At 51.7% G+C, this 21,888-nt stretch overlaps 1 protein-coding gene across 4 annotated transcripts; it reads left to right on the forward strand.

The window, feature by feature from the left end:
- Positions 1–1,092: 1,092 nt before the first annotated feature.
- On the forward strand, positions 1,093–21,557 carry ZIC4 (Zic family member 4). 4 transcript variants are annotated; one of them, XM_049709817.1, is made up of 5 exons: positions 1,093–1,547; positions 5,188–5,272; positions 11,231–11,848; positions 16,359–16,677; positions 18,776–21,557. In XM_049709817.1, coding segments are annotated over exons 2-5 (1,008 nt in total). In that variant the 5' UTR covers positions 1,093–1,547; positions 5,188–5,202; the 3' UTR covers positions 18,777–21,557. The 4 variants fall into 4 exon arrangements, with proteins under 4 accessions (XP_049565774.1, XP_049565771.1, XP_049565772.1 ...); XM_049709814.1 differs by lacking the exon at positions 1,093–1,547 and adding an exon at positions 1,777–2,815; XM_049709815.1 differs by lacking the exon at positions 1,093–1,547 and adding an exon at positions 2,840–3,574.
- The last annotated feature ends 331 nt before the right edge of the window (positions 21,558–21,888 follow it).

Below are 21,888 nucleotides of genomic sequence, written 5' to 3' on the forward strand. Positions count from 1 at the left end.
GTCCCGTCCACAAAGAGCCATTGACTATATATTAAAATGATTGTTGAAAGGTAGAGGAGTATGGCACTTAAAAGCAGGAAAAAAAAATCCCTGTGACTCAATCAATTAAGGCGAGCAACATTTATGCATTTCAAAAAATGCATGAGGATGCGGGGGGTTGGGGGATGAAGGTTGCATTTCTCCGCAGGTCTGTTTAAAACCCAGCAGCCCAGGCCGAGGGTTTAGCTGAAGCGTCTGCATATTCATTAGGTCTAATTATTTTCTAGTAAGGAAAACACAAAAAGCCAAGAGTCGGAATCCTTCAATTTGCCCTTTGTTTCTAACTTCATTTGGCTTCTTTGCAGCTGAATCACAGCCCTAAACTCTTTTCTCAGACAAAGAGAACTCAACTCATCCTTTCACAGGCGGCCCCGTTAGGAAACTCACCAGTGCCTGGGCGAGAGGAAAATGAAAATGAACATTTTTTGCCCAGTCGCCTGTTCGGGCTGCACAGGCTGGAAGAAGGCAGGGTCAGCGTCGGCCTGTCCTCCTTTCTGGTTTTCTGGTCTTTTCATCGACTAGATTCTCGCTTGGGGCCGACGAGCTGAGCTGCCCTTTCCCTGGGCTCTCCCTGCTCAAAACTGGACTTCTGTTAGCTGGGATGGTTTCCTGGTGTCTGAAGGAAACTGGCTGAGCATTTGCGCTTGTTGTGCTGGGAAATAGAAATTTGAGAATGAAAAAAAATATCAAATGTTCGGTCCCCAGCAACAAGTCTGAGTGCAGCAGCCCCCGAATTCCCTGCCAGCTTTGAGTGGAACAAGGATGGGGGAACGAAGGCAAAGTGATGGGGCTTGAGGGGTGGTTTAAAAAAAAAACTGTTATATACTTTGTTTTTTAAAAAGATATATCGGAGCCACTCAGAGTCTTTCCTGCTGCCTACAAGGGAAATTTGGATCCTGCCTCCACTGCAGTTGTAAAAATCTTATCTGCAAGGAGAAGCTTTCTCTAGAGGCTGTACTGCTTTCACCAGGGAGAACAAATCTTGAACCCACCTCTCCTGCCTTTCAAAAAAAAAACAAGGGAGGGGACCTGAGGGGAGAAGGGTAGACGCCGTTGGGAGGGGGAGAGGGAAAATAATTCTTCAAAAAAGAAAAGTCAGTCCTCTCCTCTCCTGTTCGTGGAATATCCAAGGGGAACGTTGACAAGAGGGTATTTTTAGGAAACGCGTCCAAATATACAGAGTAAGAGTGAATGTGAGAAAAAAAAGTTGTGGGTTGTAGAAGTTATCAAGTGGGATTTGCGGCGCTCTCTGCAGGAAACGCAAGCGGCTCCAGTTCAAAGCCACATGCACCAACGTGACATATAAGCCATTAAAATATCATCCTGACGGCTCATTTCTGCTTCATCATACATTCCCTAACTGCTTCCCGAAAGCTGGAAAAGGAGAAATGAAAGATGCCCGCCTCGCTGGAACCACAAAAGAGAGGCTTGGAGGGTTCTGTGGTCCCCCTCAGGCACCTCAAAGTGATGTGCAGAAATGAGGCGATCCCGGCAACAGGTGGAGTGGGGTAAGTGCGTGAGTCCGGGGGGCAGACAGACCGGACCTGTACCCCCAGCAGCGGGGTAGGAGGCACCCAAACCCCACTGGGATAAGAGGCCCAGCTAGATTTTTCCCCCATCCCCCTCCCTCCGTAGCCCCCCAACCGTGGGTACAGGCCCCACCCCGCTGACACTGAGGGGAGGAGGGGGCCCTTCCGCCGAGAGGCTACGCTGGAGATGAGTCCATCCCTTCTTCTGGGGGGCGGTGCAAGGGGGACGAATGGGGCTCCCACTGGCACGCGGACCAAGGGCAGCTTGTTGCCTGCCCGCCTTCCCTCCCCTCTTTGTAAATCGCCTGGGTGCCCCACCGTTGGCCCAAGAAGGGGAGTCGTGGCCCAGAGCTTCCCTCGCCCCGAGTGCTGGGCCCGCGCAGGAGGGGGCCCCTGCAGACTGCTTCTCCGTCCTGCCCCCGCAAGGATGGCAGGGAAAGACTCGGCATCCCCTCTCCAGGGTCAAAGGAGCCAAGTTACCCCGGCTGGCAGCAAGATGATGGAGCTTCTCCACCGCTACCTGACTGGGGATGCCGGCTGGGTCAGCTGCGGGGCCCGCATCCTCGCCTTCTTGCAGTCTGGTCCTGCCTCAGGACGCTGACCGCTGGGACCCGCTCTCTGCGCGCGCGGCGGGCTGTGGGTTTGGGATTTGACTTTCTTTCTCCCGGATACGAACGAGGGCTACGACTAGCTCTCAAAGGAGAAGGCCGCAGCTACCTGGGATTCTGGCCACTACCCTAGACACATGGAGGCCCTGGAAATTAGGGACAAGTGGGGCGGGAACAGAGTCAGGCTGTGAAACAAAGCTAGAACTGCCCCAAAGGGAAAGTTTGGGGTTGATGAATGGTCCATGGGGACACCTGGGAGCCAGCAAGGTCTTTGGAATGGAGAAGGGGCGTTGGAGGGGCTGGAACTTGGCCTGCACCGTCTGCAGGAAACTCCCTTTGGATCGCAAGGTCATATTTCTACCCCTTTTCCGACAGCATTGGCCTCAGAGCGACCTGCGAAGAGGCACCATGTTCCCTTCCTCTGTCTGGCCGCCGGCGGTTTGTAGGGGGGTGTTCAAAGGGATGGTTAAATGTCCAGGCTGGTCTTTCAAGCAACCCACTAACGCAGATTCTGTTCTGGGCACACGGAGGTCGCCCAGTCTTCAGGCCCCAGCTGGAGGAACCTCAGCTTTTCCCTCTAGGGAACAGAAGAATGAGAAAAGGCCGTCGCACAACCCAGCCTCACAGCCCAAATTCCTGGTATTTGAGGGCCTGATGAAGGGGAGCCAGGGAGGTTCCGGGTGCAGCTGGTGACAGCAGGCCACGGGAAGAGGCCGGAGCCGTTTTGCCTTTAGCCAGGTAGCTCCCAGACAGCCTGCAGGGCCCCTGCTCCGCACCCGCCCCGCCGGCCGAGCTGTGGCCGAGAGGCGGACATGCCTTTGCCGGCGCTCCTGCGGCTTAATCTGTGTGGAGCAGTGGGGAAGTCTCGGGGACTGAAGTCGCTGGCTTGGGAAGCAGGCTGAAGATGACCTCTGACCTTGGGCAGGCCTGCGCCTGTTAGGGCGACCCCACAATGTGCAGGCTTGGTGTTCCCCCAAAAGAAAAATGATGTCTTTTGCCTGTACCCACTGGCCCAGTTTCATAGCTCTCCCCCAGCACGATCAATTACTGAAGCTCATTGGCACCCTTTTCTTGTCTCAAGGGAAAGAAGGCAGATTCCAATAAGTCCCCAGGTTGTGCTCCTGACCGGTGATTCAGTGCCCAGGGCTGGTGTGAGGAGACAAGTCAGGAACAATCTTTCGGGGAAAACCAAGCTGAACATTTTCAGGGCTTTTATATCCCTGGGTTGGCAAGGATCTCAGGTCCAGGGGCCCAGGGGCTGCTCCTAGATTCTCTCACCCCTCCTTCAGCGAGATGACTGGCTTGCTAAGTGGGGTCAGAGTTTGAACCAAAGGAGAAGATATTTACCCAGGTTCCATGCACAGGCCGGTGATGGAGCTGCTACAGGAGCAGCTTAAGGTTGGTCCCAGTTGCCTGAAGTCCAGCCTCTGAGACATTCGTTTGCATGCCTGTGGGTTTATAATACACAAAAGACTGTCAGGACCTGGGGATAGAAGGGACCCAGGCCTCTTAAAGGGAGGGCTCGAGCAGCATTGTAGGTGTGGACAGAGTTCTTTAGGGAAACTCACACCCATTTCCCTCTGAAGCAAAAAAGTAAATTCTATTAGTTCCAACCAACCAGGGCTTTTCCTGTGCCAGACATCCTGCCATGAGGAAATTTTAGAGCAAGGACACCCAGCACGCTGCCCTTCTGTAGGAATGCAAACTTGGGCTTTCTTTCTTTCCTGATTTGTGTGGGAAGGAGCTTCTTACCTTTGGGGACAGATGCCTTTTGGTTAGAAAGAATCGAAAATAAATAAAACCCTCTGAGAAAAGGTGAGTCTAAACCCCTACTCCCACCCCTCAGGCTTGGACCCAGAAAAGAAGGGGGAGTGAAAGGTGAAAATACCTAAGCTAGTTCAAGCCCGGGTTGGCGGTTGAGGGAGAGAGAAAGAGATCTTTGAGCATAGAGAACTGGAAAGTCTTTGAGATAGCAGAGGCCCACTTGGATTTGGCCTGTGGTTCAACAAGTTAAACAACCGCTTGTTCTGTGGGCTGGAGTGTCAAGACAGGCAGACGTCCTCATTGACAGAGAGCTTGCTGTGTTTGTCCAGCCTGAGACCTTTTCAATGACTGTTTGTCTTTCTAGGCCAGATTGAGGTTTGGGGCTGGGTGAATCGCCTCTGTTTGGCTGTTCCACTGCCTTCAGCCTTGCCTGACAGATGCAGAAGTCCCCAAGATGAGTTTAAGGTTTTAAGGTGACCAAAGGCTGGGTAGCTCTATCCAAAAAGTGAATTTGATGAGGAATGCAAATATTTTGGGGGTGGGGGTGGGTTATTTCTAAGCTGCTTAACTAAAAAATGTGGACAGCCAGGACCAATTGATAGAAATAATCTCCCCCCACCCCAAACCGGTGAATTTTATATTCACTTTCAAAAACCAACGGCGATGGCTTCCAGATGGGTGAGGGGGTGGAAGCCACGCGAGGGTTAGGGATTCCACACCACCTTGGGCACAACAGGAGCTACACGCCTGCAAAGAAATTCCTCTCCTATCAGTTCCAACACTTACAACTCAATTTTTAACCTGCTAACCTCCCAGAGGACACCCAGCCCCCCTTCTCACTAAACTCAATTAATTAATGAACTTAAAGAAAATGATGGGGGCTTCTCAGATAAAAAAAGTTTAAATTCTGGAGTGAGAGACGTTTGAACACTGACTGACTGAAAGTGTGCTTAACTCTACCTGTAAGGGAGATCCACAAATAAGTTACGGATAAAAATCTAGTTGGGAAATGATGATTTTTAATATTTTTTTATCAACCAGGATATATTATTTTGCAGTAAATACGGGTAGTTCCCAGCAGAAGTCTCTTCTTTCACTTCCAAATTTGAAAATAGTCAAAGAAAACACTGAAAAGATCTTCAGACCAACACTTTCTTTCACTCTTACATTCAGGCCACACAGTCTTGCCATACGAGCATGTAGGAAATCGTTTAACTAGTGACTGTCTCTCTTTTCTTCCCAAACAGGCTCAAAGTCAGAAAATGAGATACAAGACTTCTCTGGTGATGAGGAAACGAATGCGGCTTTACCGAAACGCCCTGAAAGAGTCAAGTAAGTTAATATCCTCTTTTGAATATTGGTTTGCTGAAGTTATTTTTTAAGTAGGAAGTTATTTTTGTATGTTTTTTTTTTTTTTTTTGGTCTTTTGGTTATGTTGGTTGTGGGTTTGGGGGTGTTTCTTGAATTCCAATGAAACTTAGAACAACACCTTGGTGTTTGATACATTTGCACACAAATCAGCGACACAACGTCCCACCAGCAGCCAGCTAATCCCCCTCAATGTCTACTCATCTGGACATTCTAGAATTAATATTTGACGACTCTCTCATTGAAACAACCACCCCTGACCTTCTGCAGTTCCACTGTCACATTATTCTATGACATATTCATCTTGAATTCATTTCCGGACGATTTGATTGGAATGAGGTTTGACATGTATTGGCTTACATGAAAGGAGCAGACTTTGATCTTGGTGATGGGGTTTACATGATATGCATCATCTTTACCAGGGACACCAGCCTTCCGCAATGTGGCAGCCACGATGTTCCCACAATGTGGTGTCTGAACAGGGAGTGACTGACAGCCGCTCTGTCAGGAATACCTTCATTGTGAAGAATTTAATTTAATATTCCATTTAGAATAAGCATATGATTTAGGGTTGGGTGTTTCCCCTTTCAGGCATCTAGTTTCCCTCATTTCAACTACACCACCAGCTGATGGTTGCCTCCAAGGTATTCCCTTGTTGGTAGGAAATGCAACCTTCTTAATAAAAGTTAAATGGACAACTTAGGAAATGACTCTCTTCTATTATTTTGGGATGATTTGATGGCAAATTCTCTAGAGAGATGTGGTTATTATGTAAATTCCGTTGTTTTAATTCCTCAGTGCTGGTCTGGAAGATCCTCTAACAATGTTTCCTAATCAGTTGTCAAATGATGGTTTGCTGGGAAATTAAATTTTATCTGAGCATATTTTCTTTCATACGTACTTCCATTAATGATGATTAAAGCCCAAACTTCCATAGACGAGGGGAGGAATATCTTCCTTTATCTTCAAAATCCTGACAGACCCCTTCTCCTCTGTACGATGTGGGCATGGACCTACGGAAGGCTCCTGGGGCTTAAGTTGTTATTTTTCTCTCCCGCAAGACTAGAGACAACCTCTCACTGTAGGAATCTTGAATTCTGTCTGTGAATAGCCTACGAAGGGATTTGCCCCCTTGTTTTGGATGGTACCCTGGCCATAAACAGGGAAGAAAGGATTGAACAAGTGACTGCAGACCTAGATGCACAATATTCAGGCAACAAGATTTGCGCTTGGTCAGGCTTTGTGCAGTGGCCCTCAGCTTCTGGGATCCTGGCTTGGGCATAAGCTGCAACAAGATAATCATCATTTAGCATTGTTGAAAAGATCAAAATGCAAAAAATATCCCAGCTATTGATCTGAAATCTCCCGCATTGTTTCCTTTCCGAGGAAGGGAAGTCAGACATTCCCCCACTTAAGCCAGTGATATGAGGAGCTATAACAGATGGTAGGGCCACCAAATATATTTCTATACAGCAGGACTAGGAAATCACTTTAGTTTATGCTATTGTAAACAAAGGTGCTTAGGGCATGATTTCGAGGTCTGGAGGGATGTTTGGAGTCTGGTGGTGGAACTTGCTCCAAATAGGCCCCCATGAAAACCCCCAGTGGTTCTTGAAACTCTGCTGAAGATCTCTGAGCTGCAAATGTATCTTTTTTTTTTCTTCTGCAAATCAAGCAGAAATGTGGACTCAACAATGCTATAACCCCCAGCATGGTTAGGAATAGAATGCTTCAGCCAAGCATTTGGTATTAGGGGTAAGTGTGGTGAGATAACTTTTGAAAGAAAAATTCTGAGCACCATTGAGGGACACCACTACTTAGCCTACCCAATGAATAGTCAATGAAACCTGGAATCCTTGCTACCTGGGCACTGGAAGACTCAAAGGAACGGCCCTGAAAGCTAAAATATGCCTCACTGACATCGGTGCCCCATCTGTCATCTGTGATTAGCTGGGTACTGCTTTGGGGCTTATTTCAGAGATACGCCTTGAAGACCCTTATGTAATCACCCAGAGTTCCCTGTTTATAAATATTAGTGAGTAAAATGGTATCTCTGTCCCTGAGGACATGTCCCTCTGGGAGAACGCTTGGTCCCGTTGCTGTGTTCAGCCGACCAAGGTGTGAACCACGTGGCTCCAAGGCACTTGCAAAGATTAGGTAACCTTAGTGACCTTAGGTCAACTGACCCCTGACTATTCAAGAAGCATCTACCCGGGATGGGTCCAGATGTTTTCAGTGCTTCAAAAGAAGTCTGCATCTGGGAAGGAGCTCCATGGGGCCAGGTTACTGTCGGTGAATTTGACTGAATCAGATGTATCTGCCCTTTCACTGTTGGCACAAAAAGCCATACACGTGTTCAAAGCTTTTCAAGGGTAAACTTATCAAGAGAGACGGTAGTGCAGTAACAGTCTATTGTATATAACTTCTGCTTCTTATCCCTGGAGTCTGTGGAGTCAGTGCTTAGTATTCGGGGCGGGGGGGGTCCCACAAATTTGGATGGGAAAAAACGCATCTTTATTTTCTCCACCTTCTAATGGAATGTTATAGCTTCTTCTATTATGCGTATGGGCAAAAGACACAGGATTATTAAAGTTCACTAGCTTCACCAGGTTTCCAAAAGGGTCCACAACCTAAAACAACTTGAATACTCCTGTTCTGTACTGTTATTCAAAGCTTTTGATGCGGGTGTGGTCACGGTGTATATATTAAGGGGTTCGTTTTTGTGCAAATCAGAGTTTTCATGGAAGCCAAATTAGATGGTTAGTTTGACAAACGTCCTGAACAGTAGGTTGTAGATTGCCAACTTTTGGATGGGAAAGAAAATATTTTCACTGTTGGACTACTGCATCAGTGCCCCCGCACTTAGGCCTCAATGCTGCTGGAGGAGCTGACTAAGTTCTGTGTTGATGAATGGTTAGGAGAAAGTGCTGGGCAAGGGGTCCCAAAGAGGAATATGCTGGTTTGTTTTTTTGTTTTGGTCTTTGTTGTTTTCAGAACCCTTCATGGGTTTGCCCAGACAACTGTATCATTCAAAAGACACCTGCGTGGTGAGAAGCCTTGAAACCAGCGCTCTGAGGAAGGGAAAACAGGGCAGGAAAACAGAGGAGGCACCTGTGGGCAAAAGGGATAAACCGCAGAAAGCGAGAGTGTGGGAGAGGGTGAAAGCCAAGAAAGGAGACAAATCCTCCAAGTCTAGTCTCAACACTGCTGTGTGGAAGCCCTTGGTTTCCAGAGCAGAAGGGCTTCAGCTGTCAAATGCTCTCCTTCAACTTTTTTTTTTTTTTTTAATGCTAACTCAGCATCTATTGGTAGCTTGCTTAAGCTCTTCCGGCCGGAGGAGCAAAAAGACCTGGACTTGTCAAAGCCGAGGAAAATTGTTGTGGAAGTTAATCCCTCGCTAAATTGCGGCACTGAGCCAGGAACAATGCATTAAATGAAGAAAGGCTCAAAGAATCTGCCAACCATTATAAATAAGTTAATTATTTTTAAAAATTTAAAAGAAACCGTTATTTACTGACCAGGAAATGTTTAAGAATAGTTCTTGGTGCTGGAGGTGGCTGGGGCAGCTCAATCAACTTCATCAGAGTTCCTCGTAATCTGTCCAAACTTCTCACCTCTGCTAGGGGAGTGGGGTCTTTTACTCAATCCTTCAAACTTCTCTTAAAAACCCAAGTCTTTCATTGCTTTGAGGGCACTTTCTATGGCTGCCGGGAAGCCCCGAGAGAACTTAGGTTGGCATTTTCGGCTACTGAGTGCAACGCAGGCTTGAGGGCCAGCAGCACTTTAAATCGCCGGGCAATGCAGCCGGCCCTAGCCGGTCGGCACAAACAAAGGACACTCCCCCCTGTTTATGCCACACTCGGCTGGTCCAGAACTGAAGGTTTCTTCCACCGGCCGATCCCCACCCCAAGACAGAGGAACCCGCAGCCCGGGAGGGCATCCCGCGAGAGGAGGCCGTGGCCCGAGGTCGCTCTCACAGCCTGGGCCGGGAAACGTGGCCTCGGCTCTAGGCAAGCGAGTAGAGACAGAGACTCCGGCCGCGGGCAACAAGTGGCCAGAGGGAGCTCAAAGTGGAAACGATTCTTAAGTTCCCTTTTCCAAAGGCTCCGCCCGGCGGCAGAGTACAGAGCTCAGGACCGCAATTTGATAGTGGGAGAGAGACCTGGGGAGAGGACCCGCTCCGCCTCGCTGCGCTCCCCTCGCCTTTATTTCTTTGGCCCGTCGCCCGCTGGTCGGTGTGATTTGCGGCGGGAAGGATTCTTAGGCCCTCTTGGGAGGGCGGCGTGGGTTCGAAGCTAGCCTCTCCCAGGTTATCACCGTCTCCGGCCCAGTCCTGGGGCTCGGCTCAGGGCCAGATTCTTGGGTCCGCCAGTCTCTGGGCGCTCCAGGCGCCCGGGAGGAGGGGCCGGCAAGGCTAAGTGGGAAGAATGGAGTGGGGAAAAGACAGAGGGGGAGGGGAGAAGAAAGGATCCAAGTAGGAAGGCGAAGTGTGCTCAGGGGTTTCGTGGAACTGAGAGCGAGAGCTAGAGAAAGAACGAGAGCGAGAAAGCTGAGCGACGCGAGAAAATTTGGAAAAGCGAGAAAACAAAATTAGGCGCAAGGGCTGTTAGCCTAGGATCGCCCCCGCTCCCGGCCTCCTAGTCTGCAGCCGCCTTTCCTCCCTGGATCCCGGCCCTCGCCTCCTCCCGACTCCCGGGACAAGCTGCCGAAGCAGGCCGCAGTCCCCGCGCTCCGGGTGCTGTCCATCGGCCCCAGCAGGGCTGGGGTGTCCGGTCTGCCTGGAAGGACTTTACGTGCAGCGCAACGCCCCCTCCCCAAAGCCGTGGGGAATGGAGGCATAACCCAGCCCCGCTCACTTCCAAGAGCGGCGAGGCAGAGCAGATCTGCCCAGCTTTCGGGGAGAGAAGGGGGAGGGGGCTCACGAGTAGAGAAAAGAATCCGCGCCCGGGTCAGAGCGCATGAGCAGTAGAAGAGCGAGCTGGGGGGTGGGGAGGGGAACGGGAGCAGTTGTGACTGTGTGTGTGTGTGTGTGTGTGTGTGTGTGTGTGTGTGTGTGAGAGAGAGAGTGTGTGTGTGTCCCCGTGCAGAGGGCCCTGTCATCGCTGACGTCGGACCGGGACGCGGGCCAATGGGCGACTTAGGCGATTGTTCCTCTCGGCGGGCCCGGGCCACGGCCCCGAATCTCTATTCACTATCTCACGCGCCCCGCTGCTGCCTCTGTAGTGTACAGGATTTCAAGTAGGCATTAAAGACTGATAGAGAGGGAGAAAAAAAAGTCACAACCCAAAACTTGAGGTGGGGGGGAACTTTGCAGAAGTTGTCTATGGCTGTTCTTTCCCCTCCCCGCCGTCAGGTGACGGTGGCGTGAGCGCCCCGACCTAAGGAGCTCCGGGGAGTCCCGGCCGGGATGCAGCAGGCCTCCCTCTCCCAGCCGAGCTGGGCGCTGAAATTCGTATATATGGCCGGGGCTCTTGGGCACCACCACCACCTACAACATCACCACTTCCCCCACCTCCACTCCCCCGCAGGGCGCCGCGGCCCCGAGGGCCTTGGGGAGTTGGCCGCCAAAGCGCGCTCGGAGCGCCAGTCGGACCCCTTTGGAGCAGAGCCCAGGGGCACCCAGCAACCCACAGCCTCAGCATTGCGCACCCCACTACCCCTTCCACCCACCCCGCCGCCACCATCACTCTCCTGCTCATGAAGCGACAGGGGGCTCTACCGAACAGCCGCCCAGCCGGACCGCGGTGGAGGCGCTTGGCCTCGCGTTGTCCGCCCGGATCGCAGCCGCCGCAGTCTGGCTTTCGGTGCCGGCGTTGACCGCCGAGGCCGTGGTGTGGCTGGGCTGGGCCTGCCCCCTGGGGCCGGGTAGGACGCTCAGCCCTCGCCACCCGTTCTCACTCGCGCTATTTGTCTCAACAACAGGTAGCAGCTCCGGACACCATGGCCCCCAGCTCGCTGCCGCCTCCAGCCCCTCGGTGTTACCGGGCTTTCACGAGCAGCCTCCCCAGGCCTCCCCTAGCTGCACTTTGAACGGACTCCTGCGTCTGGGGCTCCCCGGAGACATGTACGCACGGCCCGAACCCTTCCCGCCGGGACCTGTGGCCCGCAGCGACGCCCTGGCAGCTGCCGCAGCCCTGCACAACTACGGGGGCATGAACCTGACCATGAACCTCGCCGCACCCCACGGTCCCGGCGCCTTCTTCCGCTACATGCGCCAGCCCATCAAACAGGAGCTCATCTGCAAGTGGCTGGCGGCCGACGGCCCCGCACCCCCGCGCCTCTGCTCCAAAACTTTCAGCACCATGCACGAGCTGGTCACGCACGTCACCGTGGAGCACGTCGGAGGCCCTGAGCAGAGTAACCACATCTGCTTCTGGGAGGAGTGTCCGCGCCAGGGCAAGCCCTTTAAAGCCAAATACAAACTTGTAAATCACATCCGCGTGCACACGGGCGAGAAGCCCTTCCCTTGTCCTTTCCCGGGGTGTGGCAAAGTCTTTGCTAGATCAGAAAATCTCAAAATACACAAAAGAACTCACACAGGTCAGTATTCGCCACTGTCTGTCTCGTTCGGACCCTCTGGGGAGGCAGGGGGCCTCTTCTGGGCCCTCGGAGCTGGATTTCCTCAAGTTCCACCTGGGCGGGGAGGGGGGATATTTTGGTGTTTCCATGATCCAAGTTCATAAAATATTAATTATGCCCTTCAATTAGAATCACAGAAGTTTCCTGAGGCTGTGTGTGGGAAGGATAGTATGAGGTTTCTGCTCTGGGGGTTGGGAAGGGGATGCTCGGGTTTCTGTGTGTGCAAATGTGTGGTCCCTGCTTACGGAGTTTGATTTTAAGGTATTTTAAAGGGCACTGTTCCTCAAAGTTGTAAAGACATAGGAACAATTTAATTTTTCCCTGTCCCTTTGGAATTGTGTGAGGCACACTCTTCCAATAGTCAGCCTGACAACCTGACTGCCACCTGAATGGAGAGCGCACCAGGCCCTTAGTGACTTCTCTAGGATTTGAGGGTCTCATGGGCTAATTTTGCCCCGGTTTTGGAGCCTTGGTGACCCACACTCGGGACGTTTCACAAACCCTCCCTTTTGCTTTAGCAGAGACCCAAGGAGACTCATTCACCTTAAATGTCATTTACTGCGCTGTTAAGTGAAATGGGGACATGTGTCAACCACATCTGTTACTTCTAGTTAACAGAAAGAAAAGGCGCCCTCTCAAAAGCCTGCAAAGTTGAACTCCTCTGGCCAGAAACATCTCTAATTGATGCAATTGCAAGGAGAAAGTTTTCACACTTCCCAGAACAGCCTGTGAAGTTACATTAATTAGTTTAGCAGCCCGATGTTTGTATTCTTCTTAGCTAGGGTTTTCTTGCCCTGGCTTCCTCAAAGTTTAAGAAGTCAACATCTCCCCTCCTCCATTTTGGGTGCGGGAGAAGGGGACCGATGGGGGAGACAGAGGGGATGAAATAAGTTCCAGCTTGGTGCCCCACTTCTACTCCCTGGCACTCTGCCTTACGCACGTCTATTCTTGGTGAAAACATCCTCAATTATTAGAGTCAAAGAACTCACCCAGGTTGGCACTACCCGGGAAAGAAGCTTGCTAAATCCCACCTTCTCCCCCCGAACCCTTCAGTCTTGGGGAAGGTCCCTGGCTAGGACATTGGCACACTCGGAGGCCAGATTAAAGTCCACTTTTAAGTCTCCTACTTTATTTCGGAAATGTATAGTTTTTCTGAGCTGTTTCCAGGATTCCTCCCCCCACAACCTCTCGCAAGCATTTGTCCCCCCACTCCTCCCTCCCTCCGATTTTTATCCAGGGGAAGAAGGAGAGAAGTGAGACCCAGATCTCCGCCCTCAGGCTCCCTATTCATTGAGCTGGCGGCCCGCACCACGAAGGTAGACTAGAAGTCCTGAGCCAGAGTAGGAACTCATTTTTAATGACAGGGGGGTTTTAAACAAACTTTTACTGCTCTTTGCCGGCCTACTGTTTGAAGTCCGTGAAGCAGAAAATGGTTAAATTCTCAGTGCAATCGACCTACAGCAGAGAATCAAGTTCAGTGCGCCTGAGCTGGCTCAGGTTTGCGTCTATTCAGAACAGAATTCTAAGTGCATCCTTTCCCTTTCCACTGGCAGTCCTGATTCATTATCACCGGAGTTAAAAAAAAAAAAAATCTACAGAGCCTCTCCTGCTTGGGCGTTTCCCTCAAACCCTCCTCCTAAGTAATGAAAAGAGGAGAAAACAACAACAACAAAATGTTTCTCAAATGGCAATAGACCTCACTACAAATTATTCATGAAGACGGTTCTCGATTCAACAGGAAAATAATTGCCTTTTCAAATATTAATGGCGTTTCATTTCCTCGAGTCGCGGAAGCGGCGAATAGGCTGCTTTCTCAGGAGTTGAGATTTTCCGGGATCTGAATCCCAGGCCTGGCTTCGGGGGCAGCGGCTCCGATCCCACTCCGAAAGCTTTCGCTTTGCGGCGGTCACAGAAATCCCGGAACAATGGTGCCGCCGCGAGGGAGACGCGGGCCTGCCGCCTTTCCCGGGACCCCTGTGTTGCGGGCTCACCCCACTCTCCCAGGCAGTCGGTAGAGGGAGGTAGGGCTGGGATCCGAGGCAGAGGAGAGACCGCGCCGGGGCGGAATGCTCGCACAGCCCGGCCCAGCCACAAGTGCGAGAAAATGGCGCGAGTCGAACCGCCCCGCCACTGCCAACTTTGTCGGGCGGGCCTGGCGCCGGGCCGGGTCAGGGGCCTCTCGCGCTGCTGAGGCTCTAGAAGGAGACTCCGGGCCTTTTAGGACTCAGCCTCAGGCCCAGGCTACTCAGGGCGGGCTGCGGGGTCCCGGCCCAACCCTGCTTCTCCACATCCATCCACCCACCCACCTAGGGCTCAGCGCCCAGATCTGGTGGGAGGGAGAGGGCGGGAGGCTGCGTGTTGGGTGGGGCGGGGGGTGCGCAGAGTTAGGCGAGGAGTCCGGCGCTCCTCCCGCTGCTGGGGAGAGGCCGGGAGGGCGCGGGGGCGCGGCCTCACCTGGCCTCCCAGGGGCCTTGGAACTTCCAGGCTGCCCGTATCACCTTCAGTGCCCTGCTTTTTTCGCCTCAGTACCTCGTCTGGAACGAAATCATTGTTTCTGTTTTACATGAATGTCCAACAAGGCGGTCACAAGATGGGATATGTGTGTGTGTGTGCGGGGGAATAGTTGGGGGGTGGCAATCAACCTCAAATTCTATTTCTCCTCTGTTGTCTTAGCAGATCTTGATTTCTTTTGCAGGTCCTGAATTACATGATTCTTGTAAGTGATTTTTGAAAGAAAAGAAGGAAGGGAGGAAGAAAAGTTTTAGTTTTGCAGATGCTAACAGGGATCAGAGGGGAGAAAACGAGGGGCACATAGGGACATAGGGTTTATTGTGCATCTTTCTAAATAAAACTGTACCGGTGTGCCGAGAAACGGCAGATGCCAGCACTGTCCAGTGTTCCACTGTACTAACAATACTCCTGCAGCGGGAGGACGCAGCGGCCGCGCAGTGCAGGAGCCCTGGGCTCTAACCCGCTGCCGTGCGGAGGCGAGGGTTGTGCGCAAACCTCTGGCTCTGCCTAAGCCTCAAGAGGACTCGGGAGTACGGCCTTTGTTTATTCAAACCTGCCCCAAAGCACCCATCTTTCCTGGAAGCGGCGGGAGAAGCAACCCCAAAGGCAACATTCCACCAGCCGGGCATCTCTCCCTCCTTAGCCAGACGCTTGGTAGTCTCTCCCTCAATCCAGGGCGCCCGGTAGCATCCATTTGTTGCAGCACCCGGACATTTCTTTCTCTCCTTCCTTTAGCATCTGCAGCTCCAGAGGAACCTGGGCTTCCGGGTTCTTGGGGTCCTTTCCTCCCCCACACGCTAGCAAATCCAGCCGGCGGTGAGCTCCCGGCTTGGGACTCTGTCCTCGGCCAATATTGCCACCCTAGCGCGCGCTCGCGCCTTCCCGCGGCTCTACAGGGCATCACACCACTGATCAGAGCCCCTCCCGGGCCTACCCCGGCTGCCCGCTTGCCCTCCGGTCCGCGGAGCCAGGCCTCGCCTGATCGCAGCAGCTGCGCTCATCCTGAAGCCACCGCGACCACGGGTGCGATCGCGGGAATGGCCCCGGATCCCGCTTGGCCCGGGCAGAACCTGCCTTGCCGGTTTCTCGGCTCAGGCTGGGGAGACCGGACCGTGGGCCATGGGTGGTCTAGGGAGGCCGCCCGGCCTCTCACAGTCAGTTCGGACTGGGAGAGCCGGCTCTCCGCGGCGGAGTCTCCGGGAAGCCGCTGGAGCAGCGTAATAAAATATTATTGCCGGCGCGAGTATCTGGAGGGATCCCGGACGGTTTAGGCAAGATTTGAAGAATGCTACTAAATGTTTGCCCTCAGGGGGTAGAGGGGAAGGGGGAGGGGGCTCTAGTCCCCGTAAAAATCGCGTCTGAAGTGAATTGCCCAGAGTACCTTTCCCTGCAGCACGAATGCACACCATGCACATGCCGTGTGCATCGGCTGCGCATCCTGATATTATTGCATCGCTTTGGCGTTTGCACAAAACCTACTTTAAGAAACAATTTGGGCCAGGATGTGTTTGGGGTGGACCGCTGGGCGGGGAGTGGGGAGCAAAGGCATTTGGCTGGAACAGCAATTTTGAGCAGATGCGAGCTCCTCAGTCAACTCTATTCTCCGGGCAAAGGTGCTTCTGGCTCCAGGTGGAGAAAATCTGGAGGAAAACAACCGGAGTGGATCAGGATTTTCCAGGAAGGAAACTCGACTAAGATGGAGTCTTTGTTTCTCCTGCTCCGTCCCCTCCCCCCAGGTCCCGGCGGGAGAAGGGGAGGGGGGGAGGCGTGCAGGAGGGAGCTCAGGGGGCGCGCTCTGAGCGGGGAAAGGGGGTGCCGGGCTTGCGGCGCCGGGGAAAGAGGTTTCTGAATTTTTTGGTGGCTCTCTTCCCAAAAATGGCAGAGAAATTGGGGTAGGGTAGTGAGGCCGAGCCGGGGCCACAGCCCACGCGCACTAATGTCTCTGCGTTGCCTCCACCAGGGGAGAAGCCCTTCAGGTGCGAGTTCGAGGGCTGCGAGCGGCGCTTCGCCAACAGCAGCGACCGCAAGAAGCACTCGCACGTGCACACGAGTGACAAGCCCTACACGTGCAAAGTGCGCGGCTGCGACAAGTGCTACACGCACCCCAGCTCGCTGCGTAAGCACATGAAGGTGCACGGGCGCTCGCCGCCACCGCCCAGCTCTGGCTACGACTCGGCCACACCGTCTGCCCTCGTGTCGCCCTCGTCGGACTTCGGCCGCGAGCCCCCGGTGGCCTCCTCGGCGGCGGTGGCGGCGCGTAGCGCCGACCTGAGCGAATGGTACGTGTGTCAGGGCGCGGGCCCCGCCCCCGCTGCCCCCGCAGCGCCCCCAAGCCCCGCGCGGCCACCTGGCCCCGCCACCGCCGCCGCCGCCTTCGGTACCAGGGTTGCTGTTGCGGTTGCTGCTTCCGCGTACCCTGACTGCCAGGTCTAGGCCGGGTTATTGAGGCTTGAAGAGAGAGTGAGGAAGGAAGCAGGGAAGGCAGGAAGGGAGGAAGGTCACCACTAATAGTTGTTAGAGCTCAATGAATATGCTGCTATAATGTCCATTGTCTTAAAATATCAATATGGTACCCATATGGATTCTACAGTCACATCCAGCACCCCCCCCCCAGACGCCCTCATGACTGGGTAGCTTGAAACCAGGGTTGGGATAAAGAAAATAGAGAAAGAGACAGGCAGAAGGTAAACAAGAAAACATATTAGGAGAGTTTCTGTGCAATCTTGGCCACTGCAGTCGGCAAAAGTAACACCGCAAAGTCCTTGTGTGGTTCACAGAATGGGAAATGTTTTCCTCGAGGCCTGGGCCTCCCGGATAGCCACAACTACTCCGTTCCCAGCTCCCAGTCGGAGCCTCCTCGGAAGTTCCTGTGGCGGGAAGGTGGCAGAGGGAATTCCTGAGCCGTTGTCTTCCGTCCTCTTTCCTTCCTCTTTTGCCTCCCTACACTTCCCCTCCCCCAGCTATTTAAATCCCAGATGCAAAATTTTCCAACCGCTTCAATAAAGGAGATGCTAGGGAAGAGGGGGGGAGGTTCAGCATCTTCCCTAGGGATTTTATGCCCCTCCCCCAGAGATTGGCCCAAGCACACAGAGACATCTGTCTGCCTGTCTGTCTGCTCTGTATGCATTATATACTGGGGGTAAGAGGGGAGTCCAAACAACAGGAATTACAGACAAAAGAGCGGTAAAGGGGCTTTAAGATTCAATGCTCTGAGGCCTCCTGAGAACAATCACCCTCTCTTCACACCCCACAATTGTTGAGGAGCTGCCTGTGGAATCTTTTGGGTGCTTGGCATTGGGGGTGCAGAATGGGCCAATGATGTCACTGAGGCCAGACCTCCACAGCAAAGGGATCCAGCTTAGGCTACAGTGTCTGGATGAATCACGTCAATTCTGTGATGGTCTTTGTCAAAAATCGCACCATGTTGGTCTTAGTTTTAAATTTTAAAAAGGCGGGGGGGGGGAGGGGAACAAGAGATGAACTGCAATAATAAATGTTTTAAAGGCAAACACCCAATGGGTCTAGATTGAATGTGTATGTGATATGCTGGGTACCAAATCCCCTGAAAAGGAACCAGATGTTGGGGGCAGGGAAGAGAAAAAATCTGTGCAGTTGTTGCCAAGGGGGGAAAAGAATCAGGGCCTGGTTCCCAGTCTGTCACCCTCTGCAGGGAGGATGGTGCTGCTTCAAATTCTTGCTAGGATTTGGGGTGGGGGGGGAACGTGAATAAAACGGAGGGGAAAAAAGTTTTGGTAGACCCATCCCACTCCCCTAAGAATTTGGAGATAAGTAGGGGTGTGGTACTCCTACCTAGGGGGAGCCCCCAAAGAGCTCAATTTAAAAAGCTGAGCCCAGCAAACAAACCCTGATTCTGCCACTCTGCTGGATTTTCTTCTGTTCTTTCCTCTTCAGACACCATTCGAAGATTCTCACTCCTGCCCCGTGGCCGCACACTTCCATCAGATAAATAACGTCCTAACTGGAGAGGGACTGTTTTCATTACTCCTAATAAAAACCAGAATCTTCCAAATACATCCTTAGTGAATCCGTCTTTGTGGAAGGGTGTCTGCAATCCCCTTCCCGCCTCGCCACCACTACAATAGGGCCCAGAGGTCTCCTAGCCAAGGGCCCACGGTCGGCAGCAAACAACTCTTTCCCATCGGGAAACACCCGCCCCACCGCCAAGGTGCAGAGGGCATCTGGGGAACTTGCTTCTGAAAATGTTAAAAAATTTCCCCCTCTCCAAACAGGACTCCTTTCTTTCTCTTCTATTTCTAGGCCCCATTTTACCCCCCACCCCCATCCAAAATAATGAAATAAAATAAAAATGCATAGTCGGTCACTAATCGCCTTTAATTTTTCATTTGCTTGTTACAGATGTCCACCGCGTTGCTCGCAAGGTAATCTCGCCCTGCGCAGCTGAGCGCCCGCATCTTGCGCCTGCGACATCAAAGGGCCCGCGCACAAAGCAATGTTTCTTCGCCACGGTGCATCTTCATGGTAAGTTAGGATTTCTATGGCAATGGGCAAGTCGCACTGAAATCCTGAAAGGCCGAGCCTGGAGCCCGTCCAGGCTTTTCATTAAGGACATAATATTTACGTCTAACAGGCCTTTTTTCTTGTGTATACAAGTATATATTTTTGTTTGACGCGGACTAAATCATTTTCATTTAATTTCCGGTAAACAAAACCCACGCGAATGGGCACTTGTTCCCGATCATAATAAAAATGGATAATAATGTGAGGGAAGAAAAGGGCCGCTTGAATCGCCGCTCAGCTCCCTTTGTTTCTGCTTTCTGCGGTGATCAGAGGGCGCATTTGGGTTTGATGGCGAGTTTCTAAAGGCGAGGAAATGGTTTGTAAGAGGGGAAAGAAAAGGAGAAAGGTCTAATCAAGCTCGGGTTGTTCAAAGAGTCGGGTTTTGGGGTTGAAAGTGTGAGTTTGACGGTGCATCAGCATGCCGCGTTAGGCTCGCCATGGAAATGCGCGCGGGGAGCGGCCGCTTCAAAGGCGGCACACTTCACTGCAGACACTCTATTAAGATACATTTGCGCTGACCTTTGCTTTCACGCCATTTAATACTGTCACTGTGCTCTCCAGTATATACTTCCTCCTTAGGACCTGCCTCGCCAGCGTTTAGGGGTTCACCTGGCACTCCGATGGGGGCGGGGAAGGGGCGCTTTGGCAGCAGGGAAGCTTTCAGGAAAGGGAGGAGACAGACTCGTGCATCTTGACTGCGCCCCAAAGAGGCTCCAGGGTCAGAAGTAAATAACTTTAGGACGAGCTCGGAAGCTTAACAAATGAGCATCCCCAGCTCGGTTTTGTGCCAAGTGCCTCTCAGCATCTTGAGCGTGTTGGAGGCCTGAATTTCAATGGGACTTGGGGGAAGGAAAGGAGCCACCCTGGATGAGTCTGGGGAGTTCAGACTGTGCCTTTGGGACATTTTCACTCTGGCCCCCAGTCCAGCCCATTCTGCCCCTCTATCCCGGAAGTTTCTCACAGACCCCCAAACTCGTTTCTCCGCAGGGTGGGGTGTATGGTACCCCTCAGGCCTGCTCTGGCCCTGGGCACAGACTCCAGAGCCCAAGGCCAAGGGGGTAGGGAAGATGGCAGGAAAGTTAGAAGTCCATGTTCCCTTAATTGTCTTGTTGTTTATTTTATCCAAGTACCCCAGTGAATAGGGGAAAAATAAACACGGTGGAAAAAAAATCAAACAGTGGAGTCTTCTTTAGTGCCAGTCCTTGTGGTTGAATAAAAAGGATGGTCCGCTTTCTATTGAGCTGAGAAATCTTTGAAGTGGGAGTTATTATCTGAGACATTCCTGCTTGTCGTCCTAACAACGCTGATGAAACGTAAAAGGTTCTTTGTCAGCGATTTGTTCTCCTCTCTGTCAAACTCCCTCTGCCCCGTTAGTTTCAAACCGTTTCTAAAGAGATAAAATCTAACTTTTAAAAAAAAATACATGCACATTACACTAACTGATAACTTAGGGCCAAGTCCTGCTAAGGGAAAAACAAAAGCAATGCAGAGACATCAGGTCCAGAGCCTGTGGAGGTGTGCAGATGTTGAGGGGCCCTTTGCCCAGGCTCTGGGACAGGAGGGAAAGAATGCAGAGACAGCTCAGGCAGAGGGTATACACCCTAAGCCTACACTGTATGTCTGCTTCTCTCTTCTCTGGTCTGCACTCAATTAGCCCAAGTCAGGTCACCTAGAGACCCCTCAAGTTCCCAATATTCTTGCTCCGAATCCTTGGAACCAAGGCTGCAGCTAAGCAATTGTTACTATTTCCTGCTCCTTCGAAGACAATCTCTGCTAAAAATAGACCCATTGTGTGTTTCTTCCCACTAGCAGCAATCAGCAAGCTCTTTCTGCCATTAATAGAAAGGAGAGTGGCTTGAGGGAGAGAGACATTTTTATAATTTCCTGTTTTCTTCAGAATCTTGGCATTTGGAGTTCAGAAGGTCCACGACCCCAAAGTGCATGCAAACGCCCCCCTCCCATCCACATGTGCAGTTCTAAATTTCATATTGTGCCCAAGAAAGAAACTTTCACCCGTCCAGCTTTCCCCAAACCTTCTGATGTAGTTTTAAAGGTGGTTTAAATAAACAAGGATGTTCCAGCCTCCCCACCCCGTGTGTGCTGACTAAATGATTTGTAAAGAAGTTTCCCCAAGCTGTAACCCATGCTGTTATTATAGTTGCTACAAAATGTTGTCTCTTATACTGATTTTTATTTGTTTACTTGAGGTCCCCATATGTTTGTTTATATTGCTAATTTATGGGACAATGTAATGATTGCAATGAATGTGAATTATACGGACGGGCAAATGTCTTGTAATCATAATTCACACACCCAAGAAAGCCTGACTGAAATCTTATACTATTTGGTACCCTCTCTAGCCACACTGTTTGTGATTTATCACCTGTCCCCTTAGCATCCTTAAATTATGAACTAACTTGAAAGAAAAAAAAAGTTGTTATGTATTTTACTGAAAGTGATTGTTGAATGAAAACATAGTTGAAAGCTGTGGTTTAATCTTGCTGTAAATATGTAAAAATGAATTAAAATCTGTGATTCCTTTTCCCTTCAAAGGCTTTTGTGTACATGGAGCTCCGTTTTGCTATTTTCTTTGGAAATAAACGATGTGATGTTCCCCTTCCCCTTTCGAATCCGAGTGTCCTGTTACTGCTTCATCATCTTGGGAGAGATTTGGGGCCCTTCCACAGCATCCCGTCTTCTTCCCTGCCTTCCCTCGGGGCTTCGCAGAGACAACTCTAAAGCCTAGTTGTTCGGGGCAACAAAAACACAGGGACCCACCTAAGCAGCCTTCGTAGAGAAGACTTCCCTCGATCCCAATTTCACCCCAATGACACTGGCACTCATTAACCGGTTTCCATTGCGGAAGAGAAGAATGTAAAGCCATGCTCGCAGTGTCTTCCGAGAAAGGCTGCCTTCCGCGGCACCGCGCCCCCTCTCGCAAACCACCTCTG

The sequence above is a fragment of the Orcinus orca genome, chromosome 5, assembly GCF_937001465.1.
Source record: "Orcinus orca chromosome 5, mOrcOrc1.1, whole genome shotgun sequence".
Taxonomy (NCBI): Eukaryota; Metazoa; Chordata; class Mammalia; order Artiodactyla; family Delphinidae; genus Orcinus; species Orcinus orca.